Raw genomic sequence first — 21,054 nt, 5'->3', positions numbered from 1 at the left:
CTGCAAAAAGAGTGATAATGTGTGAGTGTGGTGAAAGTGTTTAACGATGATGAAAGTATTTTCTTTTTGGGGATTTTCTTTCTTTTTTGGGTCACCCTGCCTCGGTGGGAGACGGCGGACTTGTTGAAAAAAAAAAAAATAATCTTACACAAAGTGGGAATTGTCAGAGTTTCTTTTTGCTGATGACACTGTTCTTTTGGGAGATTCTGAAGAGAAGTTGCAGAGGTTGGTGAATGAGTTAGGAAGGGTATGTAAAAGAAGGAAATTGTAAGTGAGCATAGGAAAGAGCAAGGTGATGAGGATAACAGAAAATTTAGGTAATGAAAAATTGGATATCAGATTGGAGGGAGGGAGTATGGAGGAAGTGATTGTATTTAGATATTTGGGAGTGGACTTGTCAGCAGATGGGTCTATGAAAGATGAGGTGAATCATAGAATTGATGAGAGAAGAGTGAGTGGAGCACTGAGGAGTGTGTAGAGACAAATAACATCCATGGATCCAAAGAGGGGAATGTATGAGAGTATAGTTATACCAATGCTCTTATATGGGTGTGAAGCATAGGTGGTGAATGTTGCAACAAGGAGAAGGCTAGAGGAGGCAGTGGAGATGTCGCAGAGAATCTATAGCTTGGAGATTAGAGGGGGGTATGGGATTTCTACAAGTATTATCCAGAGGACATTTAGAGAGGTTGGAACAAAACAGAATGACTTGGAAGACATATAAATCTGTAGTGGAAGGAAGGTGGGGTAGGGGTCATCCTAAGAAAGGTTGGAGGGAGGGGGTAAAGGAAGTTTTGTATGCAAGGGGCTTCAGCAAGCTTTCATGCTGTTTCATATTGTTGGAGTATGAGCAGATTAACATTTATTAAAGTATTCAGGGAAACCTGTTAGCCAGACTTAAGTCTTGAAGGTTGGACATACAGTGCCTGCACTCTGAAAGAGGGGTGTTGATATGGTGCAACTTTTTAACTGTAGTGTAGGCACACCTCTGGCAAGACAGTGATGGAGTGAATGATGATGAAAGTGTTTCTTCTTTTGTGGGTCCCCCTGCTTTGGTTAGAAATGCTGACGTATTAATAAAAAACTATAAAAAAAATTATTCTCATTTATTATAACTTTAGAAAGCCTTTCAGTATATTTTGCCATTTTTTCAGTTTTGTATTATATTTATAATTTTTCAGGGTGCGTGAGTACTCAGACAGTTATAATGGTATGCACATACGGGTAGCAGTAAGTGTTGTCAAAGATGGACAGGTAAGCCCAATGTTCTACCTGATTGACCAAGGCAACTATGAGTGGCAGCAAGCAAGTGCCATTCTCACAGGTTAGTAGCTGCAAAATGTTGTTATACAATTAAGTCTTGCATAATCTAAAATCCTGTTCCTTATGTGAAAGAGCAATTTATGTACTGAAGAAAACAAGGGGGGAAAAATAGGGTTATGTTTGTAACACCATAAAATAAGTCAAGCAAATTTAAAAAAAAAAAAAAATAATCATTTGTCAAAAATAACACTGGCTAACAAAGGTTTCAGTTAATTTTGAAAAACTTTTGTTTCGTACTAATTTTCAGATGCTGAATTCAATTGTGCACTTAATTTTGTTCCAACACATATAGTGTCTGTGAAAAGAACTCCACTGTAAATGATTTCACCAAGACATAGCCATCATAGAGAAGAGATATCAGGAACTTGACAATCAGTTTGAACACAAGCGAAAAAGCCTGAAAACTGTGATGCAATTTTTTTTTTTTTTTTTTTTTCTTATTCGCCGGTATTCTCCCGGCCCGGGTCTTTTCCAAGTAGTGGTGACCCGGCCTTGGCTCCCTATCTGGGGAGTGTCTCGAGACATAAGTCTCCCATGGGAGGAGGTACAAGTACCACCTCTTCTTTGGGACCAAGTGTCCCCAGGCCTAGCCACAGTCCCCGCCCTCACGGGGCTCGTAGGGAGAAGCTAGGCCTCTGGTCTGCCATCCCCGCCCCAGGGGGCTCGTGGGAGTGGCGGTCTTGTGATGTGATGCAAATATGTTTGTATGACTATATGGATATTTCTTATTTTTGTTATGCACATATGTACTGAATTTATGTTAAGAAAAATTAGTTTTCATCAATGCATGCACCACGATTGACATATATGTATAATATTACAACTGTGATTGTTAGATAACATCTTAGATAGCCATAATATTGATCATAAGATTTCAAAAACCCTTACATGCAAGAGACTAATTTTTTTTGGCTAGTGAATAACATTGCTTGTTGATCTAGGACTATGTGGAGAGGCTTGCTGTGGCACTACTACACCTAGTTGGATGTAGTGAGACATACTCAGTTAGATAAATAACAAATTTATCTAAAGAGGTTACATAAAAAAATTACCATAGGTAATATGCAGTCAAGATGGGTGATAAAAAGATCTGAAATGGTTTGATGAATACAGATTGTGTAAGATATGACACTTCCAGAAGGCACCTGACAGCTTGAGTTGCTTCTTAAACCAAGGAGCAGCACTAGGCCAGGCCTTAAGTAATGACCTCACCTCAGGTGATGAGGGTATATATCCCAAAGCAGGATCAAACTGGATTTTTAGTGCAAAGTGGATGTATGTTTATTTTTCTTAAATAATACAGCAAGATTGACTGGTTACTTTCCTGTGCAATGTGGATTTGGGTTTAACATTTTGATAGAGATTTACTGAAAACATTATCCCTGGATGCACAATGTGTGAGATTTTACTGTATAACGAATTTCACTGTAGAAATTTCATAATAATTGAATTATGCCAATATTTTCCCATTGTCTGCTATAAATTGTTTATCTGATTGATAGTCATTTCCTCTATTCTAAAACATGTTCAGGTCTTCTTATTAATATAATACAGTGAAACCTGACTTATAAATATTACTGTATGATAATGCTGACCTGTGATTCAGTGGTAAAGCCCACAGTTCATAACCAAAGAGACCTAAGTTTGACTCCCAGGCCAGACAAGTATTTTTTTTTTTTTCATCAGCTGCTTCTGTTTACTTTGCAATAAATCAGCACTTAAGTGTTATTTGATTGTTGTAGATCATATCATTGGAGGGAAAGGGTAGTATATCATAGATAGGGCCAGGCTTAAAAATAAATTAAGGGTGGATAATAGCTGTTGCCTTCTAAATGCAACTGTGAAAAGGAAATGAGGTTTGGAACATCACCCTACTCAGTTAATAGTTAAGGTGAGGGACCCAAGAGCTGGAACATATTTAGATGAGTATATGTATTCATTTAGCTTGGCAAGTGAATTTAACTGTTCTCAAGATCTGATTGAAAAGCCTCATACTATTTTCAATTTTTTTTCTCAGATTGGACAGGAGAATTTGTTGTTCAAGTTGAAGGCCAAACAAATGCAGGACTATCAGATCTCACCATTGATGATATCACCTTCTCTGGATGTGCCATACCATCTCATTCTGGAGATTGTCCAATGTATAATGTGAAATGTACACAAACTGGTAAGAATCTTTTATGGAAAATGTATAAAACATCAAAACCCACAGATTTGCTGGGAATTACATTCCCAGAGGTCCCTGAAAATCTACAAATACTCGTAAATCCTGTTGAAATGATAATTTTGTCTCAGACTTGAGCTTATTTTCTTTCAGAGATCATTTTTCTTCAAATATTGTTCTGTCCTCATTAACAATGACATAAATAAAAAAGAATCCCCCCAAGGAGGTTCCTCGATCTGAGGAAGTAGACCTGTGCTCCCTTTTCTTAAATCATTTCTGACTGAATCTATTTCCCCATTGTTGTATGACCCCCTGTGGGTTTAACATTGCCTCATAAATATTATATAGGTAAGAAGAAGAGAAAGAGGAAGAGGAGGAAGACTAGTAGGTGAAGGAGGAGGAAGAGGAGGAGGAAGACTAGTAAGAGGAGGAGTAAGAGTAGGAGGAAATGCCCAGAAACAAAGAAAATGTTGGCATGAGAAATCCAGTGAGTACATTCTGAATGAAGCCCTATTATATTCTATTATATTTAAAGCTTATTATCATGACACAAAGTTAGATAACCTAAGTAGGTGTTGAAATGGACAGGTGGTCACATGCAGATTGGAAAGGGATCACTGCACCTGGGAATTCGGTTATATAAAAGTCAGATGTTGATGTTGCAAGTATATGGAATAGGTAGTAAGTTACTAAATTCTGTAAAGTTTTTATGAGGATAGTGAGGCTCAGGTTAGGGTGTATAGGAGAGAGAAAGATTATTTCCTGGTAAAAGTAGGCCTTAGAAGGGGGGGTGTAATGTCACCATGGTTGTTTAACATATTTATAGATGGAGTTGTCAAAGAAGTAAATGCTAATCCATTGTTTTTTTGTGCTTGCAACTGCTAAATAAGTCACCATGGGCCCAAGGAAAGCTAGTGCAAGCCCTTTGGTAAAGAAAGCAAGGAACACAATCAAATTCAAGAAGGAAATCAAGAGAGGGATTTTGCAGGGTTTGGGGCTGACCCTAAGGAGCCTATGCCAGTTGTGGAATCTATTGTGGCATTGGGGAAGTCCCTGGGGTTGGAGGTGAGTGGCAAGGATGTGGAAGAGTTGGTGGAGGACCACAGGGAAGAGCTAACCACTGAAGAACTCCAAGAGTTTCATCTGCAACAGCAAGAGATCACAGCTCGTGAAATTGCTGCAGAGGAGGAGGAAGAGAGATGGAGAAAGGTGCCTTCTTCAAAGATTAAGGACATCTGTGCAAAGTGGACTGAAGTGCAAACATTTATGGATGAACTTCACCCTAACAAAGCTGTTGCAGGCCGTATTGGCAACATGTGCAATGACAGTGTTGTGTCCCACTGCAGACAAATCTTAAAGAAGCACCAGAAACACAGCTCTCTGGACAGATATTTTGTGTGACAGGGTTCCAGTGACTCTCAAGTTGTTCTCAGTGTCTTTAAAAAACAAAGAAGGGAAGTAACCCCAGATAAGGACTTGGTACCTGAAGTCCTAATGGAAGGAGATTCTCCTTCCAAACAATAGTGTACACCTTCCTCCTATCCCCTCCTCCCGTCTTCCATCCACCCAGAAGTCTTCGGTAAAGGTAAGTGTAATGTTATTATTATTTTATGTATGTATGTACTTGATTTCTTATTGTTTTCAGTATGTAAATCTTTATTTAATTTGAAAAATATTTTAATTTAACATTTTTGGGTGTCTGGAACGGATTAATTTTATTTCCATTATTTCTTATGGGGAAAATGGTTTCGCCATTCGGCAATTTCGACATTCGGCAGACTCTCTGGAACGGATTAATCACGAAACTCGGGGGTCCACTGTACTCTTTATATGAGTCATACATAGATCAATTTTCTTTAAGATTGTATCATAGGTACCCATTAATATGTTGAAAATTCTAGGCTCCAGAATGATTCAGCTTGGTAACTTATTTAATTTGGTAATATCTTTTTTTATTACTTTTTTTTTTTTTGCTAGGAAATAAAAATACTATATACAATAAATATTGTAATTTATTGTACATAGTATTATTTTTCTGCAGAGCTCAAGATTTCATCTACTATGTATGTTTACTAGGTAAATTTTCAGTTTTGTACTATACCATGGATAGCTGTAATTTGGATAAATATTCATACTAATGACAACCTCAAATAATGAAACAGATGTTTACGAACATAGGGTGCCCTTAATTTACAAAGGTGTGATCCAGAATTTTGTTTGTAGCTTAGAACCATAGAAATCCACAATATGACAGAGATTTAACTTCCACACTAATCAAGAAATATATGTCCTGTCATGCATCTTCCAGTAAGGTCCTATTTTATTTGATATGCATTGTAATTTCTTAAAGTTATGTTAGAGACTGTGCTTTCTTCTGGATCAGCATGAGGCTAGGGGGGGGGGCATCATTTTCTGACACTTGTAATATGCAAAATAAGAAAATTTGTATCCTCTAGTGTGCTTTCTTATCAGTTACATATATCTTTTTTTTTTAACACATCGGCCATTTCCTGCCGAGGCAGGGTGACCCAGAAACAAAGAAAAAACTTCTATCATCATTCAACACTTTCACCATCATTCATACATAATCACAGTTTTTGCAGAGATGCTCAGATACGACAGTTTAGATGCCCCTCCAAATAGCCAATATTCTTAACCTCCCCTTTAAAGTGCAGGCATTGTGCTTCCCACCTCCAGGACTCAAGTTCAGCTAACTGGTTTCTCTGAATCCTGTGGTTTAAAGCATCATGTGGTTCTCGCTTACCATGAGGCAGGCCAGTAGAACATGAGTTCGAATCCTTGGCTAGCGCAGTGTTATTATTGATCAATACCACTCATCCGTGGTTACAATAATATATATGTATATGCTGCTTGTGAGGCTAGTACTCCAAACGGGGATAAGAATGAAATTAGCTTAGAAGCTCCCACACCACCGTATGCCCTTGGATGGTGGCAAAACAGTTATCTCTGCTGGCTGCACCATTCTTGTAGGGTTGGGTGGTCCTGTCGTTTAAAGCATCATGTGGTTCTCGCTTACCATGAGGCAGGCCATTACAACATGGGTTCGAATCCTTGGCTAGTGTAGTGTTGTTATTGATCAATACCACTCATCCGTGGTTACAATAATATATATATGCTGCTCGTGAGGCTAGTACACCAAATAGGGATGAGAATGAAATTAGCTTAGAAGCTCTCACACCACCGTATGCCCTTGGATGGCAGTGAAACAGCTAGCTCTGCTAACTGTGCCATTCTTGTAGGGTTGGGTGGTCCTGTGGTTTAAAGCGTCATGTGGTTCTCACTTACCATGAGGCAGGCCAGTACAACATGGGTTCGAATCCTTGGCTAGCGCAGTGTTGTTGTTGATCAATACCACTCGTCCGTGGTTACGATAATATATATATGCTGCTCGTGAGGCTAGTACACCAAACAGGGATGAGAATGAAATTAACTTAGAAGCTCCCACACCGCCGTATGCCCTCGGATGGCAGCAAAACAGCTAGCTCTGCTGGCTGCACCATTCTTGTAGGGTTGGGTGGTCCTGTGGTTTAAAGTGTCATGTGGCTCTTGCTTACCATGAGCCAGGCCATTACAACTTCGGTTCGAATCTTTGGCTAGCACAGTGTTGTTATTGATCAATACCATTCATCCGTGGTTACAATAATATAAGAACATAAGAAAGAAGGAACACTGCAGCAGGCCTGCTGGCCCATGCGAGCCAGGTCCAAGTCTCCTACTGGCTTAAACCTATGACCCAGCCTAGTCAGGCCAGGTCACATTCATTTAACCCCTAAACGGTCCAAACGTATATGTACGTTCTTACTGCAATCGTCCCAAACGTATATATACGTTCTAATTTTCCCACCTCCAAATTTGGCATGATTGGCCTGAGATGCCTGGTCAGCATATAATGGGTCTTAATACTCAGTGTGCACCATATTAAAAAAATCTGGGACCTCTTAATACCTTGTGGGAGTGCCAGTTAAATTGAGTGCCAGCTCAAGCAAACAGTGCAGCAAACACCAAGGATTCACTGATGTAATGTCATATTAACACTCCCCTTTTAAGAGGAAAGTGATGTTAACCCCAAGTTTAAGGTCTGTCTCTCTCTATCTCTGTCTATTTATCTCTGTCTATCTGGCTTTGTCTGTCTCTGTCTATCTGTCTCTATCTGTCTCTGTCTGTCTGTCTCTATCTGTCTCTGTCTGTCTCTATCTGTCTCTTTTTATGTCTCACAGGTACACACAAATACAGTTATACATAGTGTAAATTACCTAGGATAACCTAAAAAATCCGAAGTGCTATACTGTGCCTGTAGATATAATGCATATGAATACCTGTTGGTTCACAGTGGCTCTCTCTGAGACAGACACACAAGCAGAGAGACAGAAAGAGACTAGCAGACAGAGAGACAAGACAGAGAGTTAGATAATCAGAGACAGAGATACGAGCTCATCAAATGTCATCCCTTATCTCTGCACCCTCGCTAGCGCCCATCAAATGTCATAGCTTATCTCCTCTTATCTCTGCACCCTTGCTGGAGCCCATCAGATATCATCCCATATCTCATCACTGCCCTCTTGGATGCTTGTCACATTGCTTCAAGGGAGCTTCTTCCTTCTTCCTCCTCCTTCCTTCTTCCTTCTTCTTCTATACTCCCGTGTATCCAAAACATTGCTGGGACCTATAAATACTTTGTATATATTCCTAGACAATAGTAAATGACCAAGGTAGGTGTAAATGTCCACCTGTCAATGTGTTTATGACAATTTGAGTACAATTTCAGTATTAGTGTCAGTACAGAGATTGATTATGAAATGCCAAGAAATACAATAAATTGTAATTATCAGAACATAAAAATTATATAAAATAATATAAAAATGAGAAAAAATGGTGTATCAGCAACACTTCCTCAAGCGGCAGGACTCAATGTTGCCGTCAGGTGAGCATTAAGTGCCACCTTTGCAGCCTCATATCTCAGTAAGTACTGACCCTATTTTTTTTTATTTTAATCCTATTACACTTGGAAAATTTTTCTCTGTATTTCATTGAAAAAAAAAAAAGATTTTTTTATTTTTCAAAATATTCAGGGCACTGGGGGAGAGAATGTATATATACGTTTGGACACTTTAAGGGTTAAGGAAGGGACACAGCATCAGACCTATTAGTGCAAGCTAGTCAGGCTCAGCTCACACCCACCCACACCCACTCATGTATTTATCCAACCTATTTTTAAAACTACACAACATCTTAACTTATATGATGGTACTCAGGAGTTTGTTCCACTCATCCACAACTCTGTTACCAAACCAGTGCTTTCCTATATCCTTCCTGAATCTGAATTTTTCCAATTACCATTGCTGCGAATTCTGTCTTGGCTAGATATTTTTTAATTTATTTTTAGTATATTTTTAAATGCTTATACAGGAGTGTACTGTACAGGAGTGTACTGTATAGAGGAAATCAGCTCTAATATACATTATTTAGGCATGCATACTGGTCAGAGGGCCCGTTGTAAGTCAGAGTTGTTGGTAAACGAGTACATCGCTAAGTGAGGAGTGGCTGTATATACAGGAGAAGGGGTTACTAGCCCCTTGCTCTTGGCTTAGGGAGGAAGAATTCTGTTCAGTTTCCCCATGGAGAAGGTTTTCCTGAATCCCTTCACAAAATATTACCCTCGTCACACTCCAATTCACCAGGTCCCAAAAACCATTTGTCTCCATTCACATTTTTTTTTTCCCAATAAGTCGGCAGTCTCCCACTGAAGCAGGGTGACCCAAAAAGAAAGAAAATCCCCAAAAAGAAAATACTTTCATCATCATTCAACACTTTCTCCTCACTCTCACATAATCACTGTCTTTGCAGAGGTGCCCAGATACAACAATTTAGAAGCATATATAAAGTTATATAACATACCCCTCCAAACTGCCAATATCCCAAACCCCTCCTTTAAAGTGCAGGTATTGTACTTCCCATTTCCAGTACTCAAGTCCAGCTATATAAAAATAACCAGTTTCCCTGAATCCCTTCACTAAATATTACCCTCCTCACACTCCAATAGCTCATCAGGTCCCAAAAACCATTCATCTCCATTCACTCCTATCTACCACGCTCACACATGATTGCTGGAAGTCCAGGCCCCTCGCCCACAAAACCTCTTTTACCCCCACCCTCCAACCTTTTTGAAGACAACCCCTACCCTGCCTTCTTTCCAAGCCATTCTACTTTGAGCCATTCCCTCTAAATGACCAAACCATCTCAACAACCCCTCTTCAGGCCTCTGATACTTTTAGTAACTCCACACCTCATCCTAAGTTCCACACTCCGAATTCTCTTAACAATATTTACACCACACATTGCCCCTAGACAGGACATCTTCACTGCCTCCAGCCACCTCCTCACTTCAGCATTTGCAACCCAAGCTTCACACCCATATAAGAGTGTTGGTACCACTATACTTTTGTACATTCCCTTCTTTGCCTCCATGGATAATGTTTTTTGTTTCCACAGATACTTCAGTGCACCACTCACCTTTTTTCTGTCAATTCTATGGTTAAACTCATCCTTCATAAACCGATCCACTGACAAGTCAACTCCCAAATATCTGCACAGGGAGGTACTACCGTCCTGTCAAGTGAGTGTAAAACGAAAGCCTGTAATTGTTTTACATGATGGTAGGATTGCTGATGTCTTTTTTTTTTTTGTCTCAAACATGCAAGATTTTAGGTCTGTCTTGCTTCTTCTACTTACACTTAGGTCACACTACACATACATGTACAAGCATGTATATATACACACCCCTCTGGGTTTTCTGGTATTTTCTTTCTAGTTCTTGTTCTTGTTTATTTCCTCTTACCTCCATGGGAAAGTGGAACAGAATTCTTCCTCCGTAAGCCATGCGTGTTGTAAGAGGCGACTAAAATACCGGGGGCAAGGGGCTAGTAACCCCTTCTCTTGTATAAATTACTAAATTAAAAAGAAAAACTTTTGTTTTTCTTTGTGGGCCACCCTGCCTTGGTGGGGTACGGCCAGTTTGTTGAGAAAAAAAAATTCACTTCTTCCATTCTCCCTCTCTCCTATGTGATATCCAATTTTTCTTTATCTACATCATATGATACCCTCATCACCTTACTCTTATTTATGTTCACTTTCAACTTTCTACCTTTACACACCCTCCCAAATTCATCTACTAACCTTTGCAACTTTTCTTTAGAATCTCCCATAAATAAAATATCATCAGCAAAAAGTAACTGTGTCAACTCCCATTTTGTATTTGATTCCCCATAATTTAATCCCACCCCTCTCCCCAACACCCTAGCATTTACTTCTTTTACAACCCCATCTATAAATATATTAAACATCCATGGTGACATTACACATCCCTGTCTAAGACCTACTTTTACCGGGAAGTAGTCATCCTCTCTTCTACACACCCTAACCTGAGCCTCACTATCCTCATGAAAACTCTTTACAGCATTTAGTAACTTACTACCTATTCCATATACTTAAAACATCTGCCACATTGCTCCCCTATCAACTCTGTCATATTCCTTTTCTAAATCCATAAATGCAATGAAAATTTCCTTACCTTTATCTAAATAACTGTTCATATATATGCTTCAGTAGGTAGTAGGTTGGTAGACAGCAACCATCCAGGGAGGTACTACCATCCTGCCAAGTGAGTGTAAAATGAAAGCCTGTGATTGTTTTACATGATGGTAGGATTGCTGATGTCTTTTGTCTGTCTCATAAATATGCAAGATTACAGGCATGTCTTGCTACTTCTACTTACACTTAGGTCACACTACACATACATGTACACATTTATTTATACACACTCATCTGAGTTTTCTTTGATTTTATCTTAATAGTTCTTGGTCTTATTATTTTTCCTTTTATATCCATGGGGAAGTAGAATAAGAATTTTTCCTCCGTAAGCCATGCGTGTTGTAAAAGTCAACTAAAATGCCGGGAACAATGGGCTAGTAACCCCTTTTCCTGTAAAGATTACTAAAAAGAATAAGGAGAAGAAAATTGTTTTCTTTCTTTTTTGGGTCACCCTGCCTCGGTGGGAGACGGCCGACTTGTTGAAAAAAAAAAAAAAAAAAATATATGCTTCAATGTAAACACTTGATCTACACATCCCCTACCCACTCTAAAGCCTCCTTGCTCATCTGCAATCCAACTCTCTGTCTTACCTCTATTTTTTTAAATAATAACCCTACCGTACACTTTTCTTGGTATACTCAGTATAATTTTTGCAGTTTCTTTTGTCCCCCTTCCCTTTATTTGAAGGAACTATACATGCTCTCTGCTAATCCCTAGGTACCTTCCCCTCTTTCATACATTTATTAAACAAAAATACCAACCACTCCAACACTATATCCCCCTCTACTTTTAACATTTCTTTCATGATCCCATCAGTTCCAGCTGCTTTACCCCCTTTCATTCTATGTAATGCCTCACACTCCTCCCCCACACTCACATTCTGCTCTTCTTCACTCCTAAAGAAGTTATACCTCCCTGGCCAGTGCATGAAATTACCACCTCCCTTTCTTCATCGACAATTAAAAGTTCTTCAGAATATTCCCACCATCTACCCAACACCTCCAGCTCCCCATCTACTAACTCCCCTACTCAATTTTTAACTGACAAATTCATTTGTTCCCTAGGCTTTCTTAACTTGTTTATCTCACTCCAAAAATTTTTCTTATTTTCATCAAAATTTCTTGACAGTGCCTCTCCCACTCTATCATCTGCTCTCCTTTTGCACTTTCACCATTCTCTTCACCTTACTTTTACTCTCCATATACTCTGCTCTTCTTATAACACTTCTGCTTTGTAAAAACCTCTCATAAGCTACCTCTTTCTCTTTTATCGCACCCTTTACTTCATCATACCACCAATCACTCCTCTTTCCTCCTGCACCCACCCTCTTATAGCCCAAGCTTCTTCCCCACATTCTAATAATGCATTTTTAAAACTATTCCATCCCTCTTCAACCCCTCCACTACTCATACTTGCACAAGCCAACTTTTCTGCCAATAGCTGCTTATATCTAACCCTAACTTCCTCCTCCCTTAGTTTATTCACTTTCACCTCTCTTACTTGCTGTTGCCATTTTCTGTTTGTCCCATCTACCTCTTACTCTAACTGTAGCTACAACTAAATAATGATCCAATATATCAGTTGCCCCTCTATAAACATGTACATCCTGATGCTTACCCATCAACCTTTTATCCACCAGTACATAATCTAACAAACTACAGTGGATCCCCGGTTATTGGCCAACTAAGTGATCATCCGTTTTTTTGGCACCTGGTTATTGGCCGTTAATTCGGTGATCGGCCATTTGAGATCCATCCGTTTGCCTCTGGGGCTGCTTGTGCATCAGTTTGGCTGTGTCTCTCAGTTATTGAGGAAACTTCTATTCATACATCCAAACATTTCGCTTATTTCCCATTGTAGTTTGTGTTATTTTTGCATTGCAATTGTGAAATAAGTAACCATGGTTCCAAAGAAAGTTCCTGTTGTAAAGAAAGTGAGAAACACCACGGAATTTAAGTGTGAAGCGTAGCAGGCATGCAGGGAGTGTAGCAGACATGCAGGAAGTGTAGCAATCATGCAGGGAGTATAACAGGCATGCAGGGAGTGTAGCAGGCATGCAGGGAGTGAAGCAGGCATACAGGAAGTGTAGCAGGCATGCAGGAAGTGTAGCAGGCATGCAGAAAGTGTAGCAGGCATGCAGGAAGTGTAGCAGGCATGCAGGAAGTGTAGCAGGCATGCAGGAAGTGTAGCAGGCATGCAGGGAGTGTAGCAGGTATGCAGGGAGTGTAGCAAGTATACAGAAAGTGGAGCAGGCATGCAGGAAGTGTAGCAGGGATGCAGGGAGTGTAGCAGGCATGCAAGAAGTGTAGCAGACATGCAGGAAGTGTAGCAGGCATGCAGGGAGTGTAGCAGGTATGCAGGGTTTGTAGCAGGTATGCAGGGTTTGTAGCAGGCATACAGGAAGTGTAGCAGGCATGCAGGGAGTGTAGCAGGCATATAGGAAGTGTGGCAGGCATGCAGGAAGATTAGCAGGAATGCAGGAAGTGTAGTAGACATGCAGGAAGTGTAGCAGGCATGCAGGGAGTGTAGCAGGCATACAGGAAGTGTAGCAGGTATGCAGGGAGTGTAGCAGGCATGCAGGGTTTGTAGCAGGCATACAGGAAGTGTAGCAGGCATGCAGGAAGTGTAGCAGGCATGCAGGGAGTGTAGCAGGCATATAGGAAGTGTGGCAGGCATGCAGGAAGATTAGCAGGAATGCAGGAAGTGTAGCAGACATGCAAGAAGTGTAGCAGGCATGTAGGGAGTGTAGCAGGCATCCAGGGAGTGCAGCAGGCACACAGAAAGTGTAACAGGCATGCGAGAAGTGTAGCTGGTCCTAGTGGCATTGAAAGACCAAGAAGGGAAGTAACCCCGGATAAGGACTTGGTACCTGAAGTCCTTATGGAGGGGGATTCCCCTTCCAAACACTAAACCCTCCGTCTTTCCTCCTCCCTGTCTTCCAGAAGCCAGCATTAGTCTTCAATAAAGGTATGTAATATTTATATAATTGTTAACATAAGAACATAAGAAAGGAGGAACACTGCAGGAGGCCTGTTGGCCCATACTAGGCAGGTCCTTTACAATTCATCCCACTAACAAAACATTTGCCCAACCCAATTTTCAATGCCACCCAAGAAATAAGCTCTGATGTGAAAGTCCCACTCAAATCCAACCCCTCCCACTCATGTACTTATCCAACCTAAATTTGAAACTACCCAAAGTCCCAGCCTCAATAACCCAACTAGGTAGACTGTTCCACTCATCAACTACCCTATTTCCAAACCAATACTTTCCTATGTTCTTTCTAAATCTAAACTTATCTAATTTAAATCCATTACTGCGGGTTCTCTCTTGGAGAGACATCCTCAAGACCTTATTAATATCCCCTTTATTAATACCTATCTTCCACTTATACACTTCGATCAGGTCTCCCCTCATTCTTCGTCTAACAAGTGAATGTAACTTAAGAGTCTTCAATCTTTCTTCATAAGGAAGATTTCTAATGCAATGTATTAATTTAGTCATCCTACGCTTTTTTTTTTTTTATTTTATTTTTTTTTTTTGTGAATATTTTTGTCTGGAATGGATTAATTGTATTTCCATTAATTCTTATGGGAAATATTATTTCGATTTTCGACCATTTCAGTTTTCGGCCGACCTTCTGGAACGGATTACAGCTGATAACCAAGGGTCTACTGTACTTTTATTACGTGCTATATCATACCTATCATTTTTTTTTTTTATTATCACACCGGCCGATTCCCACCAAGGCAGGGTGGCCCGAAAAAGAAAAACTTTCACCATCATTCACTCCATCACTGTCTTGCCAGAAGGGTGCTTTACACTAGAGTTTTTAAACTGCAACATTAACACCCCTCCTTCAGAGTGCAGGCACTGTACTTCCCATCTCCAGGACTCAAGTCCGGCCTGCCGGTTTCCCTGAATCCCTTCATAAATGTTACTTTGCTCACACTCCAACAGCACGTCAAGTATTAAAAACCATTTGTCTCCATTCACTCCTATCAAACACGCTCACGCATGCCTGCTGGAAGTCCAAGCCCCTCGCACACAAAACCTCCTTTACCCCCTCCCTCCAACCCTTCCTAGGCCGACCCCTACCCCGCCTTCCTTCCACTACAGACTGATACACTCTTGAAGTCATTCTGTTTCGCTCCATTCTCTCTACATGTCCGAACCACCTCAACAACCCTTCCTCAGCCCTCTGGACAACAGTTTTGGTAATCCCGCACCTCCTCCTAACTTCCAAACTACGAATTCTCTGCATTATATTCACACCACACATTGCCCTCAGACATGACATCTCCACTGCCTCCAGCCTTCTCCTCGCTGCAACATTCATCACCCACGCTTCACACCCATATAAGAGCGTTGGTAAAACTATACTCTCATACATTCCCCTCTTTGCCTCCATGGACAAAGTTCTTTGTCTCCACAGACTCCTAAGTGCACCACTCACTCTTTTTCCCTCATCAATTCTATGATTCACCTCATCTTTCATAGACCCATCCGCTGACACGTCCACTCCCAAATATCTGAATACGTTCACCTCCTCCATACTCTCTCCCTCCAATCTGATATTCAATCTTTCATCACCTAATCTTTTTGTTATCCTCATAACCTTACTCTTTCCTGTATTCACCTTTAATTTTCTTCTTTTGCACACACTACCAAATTCATCCACCAATCTCTGCAACTTCTCTTCAGAATCTCCCAAGAGCACAGTGTCATCAGCAAAGAGCAGCTGTGACAACTCCCACTTTGTGTGTGATTCTTTATCTTTTAACTCCACGCCTCTTGCCAAGACCCTCGCATTTACTTCTCTTACAACCCCATCTATAAATATATTAAACAACCACGGTGACATCACACATCCTTGTCTAAGGCCTACTTTTACTGGGAAAAAATTTCCCTCTTTCCTACATACTCTAACTTGAGCCTCACTATCCTCGTAAAAACTCTTCACTGCTTTCAGTAACTTACCTCCTACACCATACACTTGCAACATCTGCCACATTGCCCCCCTATCCACCCTGTCATACGCCTTTTCCAAATCCATAAATGCCACAAAGACCTCTTTAGCCTTATCTAAATACTGTTCACTTATATGTTTCACTGTAAACACCTGGTCCACACACCCCCTACCTTTCCTAAAGCCTCCTTGTTCATCTGCTATCCTATTCTCCGTCTTACTCTTAATTCTTTCAATTATAACTCTACCATACACTTTACCAGGTACACTCAACAGACTTATCCCCCTATAATTTTTGCACTCTCTTTTATCCCCTTTGCCTTTATACAAAGGAACTGTGCATGCTCTCTGCCAATCCCTAGGTACCTTACCCTCTTCCATACATTTATTAAATAATTGCACCAGCCACTCCAAAACTATATCCCCACCTGCTTTTAACATTTCTATCTTTATCCCATCAATCCCGGCTGCCTTACCCCCTTTCATTTTACCTACTGCCTCACGAACTTCCCCCACACTCACAACTGGCTCTTCCTCACTCCTACAAGATGTTATTCCTCCTTGCCCTATACACGAAATCACAGCTTCCCTATCTTCATCAACATTTAACAATTCCTCAAAATATTCCTTCCATCTTCCCAATACCTCTAACTCTCCATTTAATAACTCTCCTCTCCTATTTTTAACTGACAAATCCATTTGTTCTCTAGGCTTTCTTAACTTGTTAATCTCACTCCAAAACTTTTTCTTATTTTCAACAAAATTTGTTGATAACATCTCACCCACTCTCTCATTTGCTCTCTTTTTACATTGCTTCACCACTCTCTTAACTTCTCTCTTTTTCTCCATATACTCTTCCCTCCTTGCATCACTTCTACTTTGTAAAAACTTCTCATATGCTAACTTTTTCTCCCTTACTACTCTCTTTACATCATCATTCCACCAATCGCTCCTCTTCCCTCCTGCACCCACTTTCCTGTAACCACAAACTTCTGCTGAACACTCTAACACTACATTTTTAAACCTACCCCATACCTCTTCGACCCCATTGCCTATGCTCTCATTAGCCCATCTATCCTCCAATAGCTGTTTATATCTTACCCTAACTGCCTCCTCTTTTAGTTTATAAACCTTCACCTCTCTCTTCCCTGATGCTTTTATTCTCCTTGTATCCCATCTACCTTTTACTCTCAGTGTAGCTACAACTAGAAAGTGATCTGATATATCTGTGGCCCCTCTATAAACATGTACATCCTGAAGTCTACTCAACAGTCTTTTATCTACCAATACATAATCCAACAAACTACTGTCATTTCGCCCTACATCATATCGTGTATACTTATTTATCCTCTTTTTCTTAAAATATGTATTACCTATAACTAAACCCCTTTCTATACAAAGTTCAATCAAAGGGCTCCCATTATCATTTACACCTGGCACCCCAAACTTACCTACCACACCCTCTCTGAAAGTTTCTCCTACTTTAGCATTCAAGTCCCCTACCACAATTACTCTCTCACTTGGTTCAAAGGCTCCTATACATTCACTTAACATCTCCCAAAATCTCTCTCTCTCCTCTGCATTCCTCTCTTCTCCAGGTGCATACACGCTTATTATGACCCACTTCTCGCATCCAACCTTTACTTTAATCCACATAATTCTTGAATTTACACATTCATATTCTCTTTTCTCCTTCCATAACTGATCATTTAACATTACTGCTACCCCTTCCTTTGCTCTAACTCTCTCAGATACTCCAGATTTAATCCCATTTATTTCCCCCCACTGAAACTCTCCTACCCCCTTCAGCTTTGTTTCGCTTAGGGCCAGGACATCCAACTTCTTTTCATTCATAACATCAGCAATCATCTGTTTCTTGTCATCTGCACTACATCCACTCACATTTAAGCAACCCAGTTTTATAAAGTTTTTCTTCTTCTCTTTTTTAGTAATTGTATACAGGAGAAGGGGTTACTAGCCCATTGCTCCCGGCATTTTAGTCGCCTCATACGACACGCATGGCTTACGGAGGAAAGATTCTTTTCCACTTCCCCATGGACAATAGAAGAAATAAAAAAGAACAAGAGCTATTTAGAAAAAGGAGAAAAACCTAGATGTATGTATATATATATATGCATGTGCGTGTCTGTGAAGTGTGACCAAAGTGTAAGTAGGAGTAGCAAGATATCCCTGTTATCTTAGCGTGTTTATGAGACAGAAAAAGAAACCAGCAATCCTACCATCATGCAAAACAGTTACAGGTTTTTGTTTCACAGTCATCTGGCAGGACGGTAGTACTTCCCTGGGTGGTTGCTGTCTACCAACCTACTACCTATCATATCGAGCATTATTTTTTTCTCAATATATGTCACCTTTGCTGATAGACATGCATGTAGCAAGAGGAGACTTTTTTTTATTATTATGACATTTCACCTACATTAAACGTAAAGTCTCTTGAAGGTGGAGCATCATAACAGTAAAAGATCTCCTCATTGCTGCACTTGTGTGTTTCTGTTACTTGTCAGTTCACAGCCATATTCCTTCCTTGTAATCTTGATTTTTTATTGGCTACAGGGTTGTGTATTCCATCTGACTTCTTATGTGATAATACCAATGACTGTGGTGACTTTACTGATGAAATGAATTGCGAAAGTTTCTTACCAATGTGTACCCTTGAGGAAGATGAGTCATGCGACTGGAACCAAGAATCTGATGAGGATGATATTGGTAAGTTAAGTGTATTATACAGTACTGAACTAGACGTACATACACTGCTCCTGTCATGTAATGCCTTGTGTATTATGCTTCCTTATGTAGACACTCACAAACTTTGAAGAAGCATTTTCAACATCTAATGAACTCCATTTGTTGTTTTAGCAATCACACAACTGCAACAAAAAAATTCAGTATATTTGTGTGAGTTATAAAATGGTGTAGAAGTTTAAAGAAGTAAAAAATGATTTACATGAAGTACATAAAGGAATGGTGAGAATAAAAGTGATAAATAGCATTCAGACTGTCAGAAAGGAGGTTGTTTTTATTGATGCAGGCAATAAGAAGCGGAGTTTGATATTTTACAGTATGCACGTTTTTTTTTTTTTTTTTTTTTTTTTTTTTTTTTTTTTGTAATCACCGCTCAAGTGACAGACTGTAGCAGTGAGTTTACCCTTTGGGGGATGGGGGAGGTGCCTTGATGTTCGTGAAGGGATCTTGATCCAAGGAATTGGAGCTGTGCTTACCATTTTTTTTATCAAATCTAATTGCCTCCCATGTATAATCCTTATGGATTTAGCACTCCCAGTGAATGTAGCAATAATAACACTGAGGATAAATTAAAAACAACTTTGTGTGCTGAAGTAAAGATCTAAGTGAAGGGACAAAAATGGCATTAAAGAAAGAATAAAAAATTCATTGGTGTCTACAACAAGCAACACTACCAGGTGGACCAACATCAGAATTCATTAAAAGTTATTGTAAGAGAAAGGATTTCAGGTTATAACCTATTCCGATGCAACAGACTAAACAGGCAACAAGGAGGGGTTGGCCTGTATGTCACAGAGTCGCTCATTTGTAAGGAACTATTAAACTCCTCAAATGATGTAGTTGAAGTTTTAGCGGTAAAGATTGAAAACCAAAACCTTGTCATTGTGGTAGTATACAAGCCTCCAGATGCAACTTCCCAGCAGTTCCAGGAACAGCTTGAGAAAATTGACCACTGTCTGGAAAATCTCCCAACTCCAGCCCCAAACATCTTACTACTAGGAGATTTCAACTTGTGGCACCTAAAATGAAGGCGTATAGCAAACAATGTTTTAGCAGAGATCACCCCAGGAGGCAGCTCAGATGAAAATTCACACACACACACGAACTATTAAATCTCTGCACCAAATTCACCTTAAACCAGCAAATAGTAGAGCCTACAAGACTAGAAAATATGCGAGACTTCAAGCGGACATCAACCAAATCTTCAAATGGGCTACTCAAAACAATATGAAGTTCAACGAGGAGAAATTTCAACTACTCAGATATGGGAAACTTGAAGAAATTAAAAATGTGTCAGTGTATACGACAAATTCTAACCATACAATAGAGTGGAAGAGTAATGTGAAGGACCTGGACATGATAATGTCAGAGGATCTCGCCTTCAAAAACCACAGCAAATGAGAGGATGGATAATGAGAACCTTCAAAAATTGGGATGCCAATCCCATGATGATGCTCTTCAAATTGCTTGTGCTTTCTAGGCTGGAATACTGCTGTACACTCACGGCCCCATTCAAGACTGGCGACATTGCAGACCTGGAGAGTGTACAAAGAACTTTCACGGCACACATAAGTACGATAAGGCACGTAAACTACTGGGAGTGGTTGAAGGCCCTTGATCTGTATTCCCTCGAATGCAGGCGAGAGAGATACATGATAATATACACTTGGAAGGTCCTGAAGGGATTGGTACCAAACCTGCACACGAAAATCACTCCCTATGAAAGAAAAAGACTCGGCAGGAGATGCAACATTCCCCCGATGAAAAGCAGGGGTGCCACGAGTACACCGAGAGACAACTCAATAAGTGTCCGGGGCCCAAGACTGTTCAATTGCCTCTCAGCATACATAAGGGGGTTTACCAATAGACCCCTGGCTGTCTTAAAGAAGGAACTGGACAGGCACCTAAGGTCAGTATCTGACCAACCGGGCTGTGGTTTATATGTCAGCTTGCGTGTGGCCAGCAGTAACAGCCTGGTTGAGCAGACCCTGATCCACCATGAGGCCTGGTCTCAGACTGGGCTGTGGGGGCATTAACCCCTGAAACCCTCTCCAGGTAAACTCCAGGTACAACTGTTCTTGCTTATCAGATAATGACTGAATAAGGCTCATGAGGAAAGCAGTATAATAATAAATAAAATATGCATGAATAGTGAATGCTGTCTACAGAAATGGAAAATGTTTATAAAAAAGACTGAAGGAAGAGATGGATAAATGTAAATAATATC

The 21,054-nt window shown here is 40.2% G+C and overlaps 1 protein-coding gene across 2 annotated transcripts in view; it reads left to right on the top strand.

Moving 5' to 3' along the window:
- LOC128698674 (MAM and LDL-receptor class A domain-containing protein 1) overlaps positions 1–21,054 on the top strand; it is a 696,795-nt gene that overhangs the window by 530,346 nt on the left and 145,395 nt on the right. For both annotated transcript variants that reach the window (XM_070084847.1, XM_070084846.1), the window contains exons 71-73: positions 1,182–1,324; positions 3,341–3,490; positions 18,639–18,791. In XM_070084847.1, coding sequence (XP_069940948.1) covers positions 1,182–1,324; positions 3,341–3,490; positions 18,639–18,791 — 446 coding nt within the window. The remainder of the gene's footprint in view (positions 1–1,181; positions 1,325–3,340; positions 3,491–18,638; positions 18,792–21,054) is intronic.

Source organism: Cherax quadricarinatus, chromosome 14 (genome assembly GCF_038502225.1).
Source record: "Cherax quadricarinatus isolate ZL_2023a chromosome 14, ASM3850222v1, whole genome shotgun sequence".
In the NCBI taxonomy this organism is placed as follows: domain Eukaryota; kingdom Metazoa; phylum Arthropoda; class Malacostraca; order Decapoda; family Parastacidae; genus Cherax; species Cherax quadricarinatus.
Note: the sequence above shows the minus strand (reverse complement) of the source record. Positions and strands in the feature narration are given on the sequence as shown.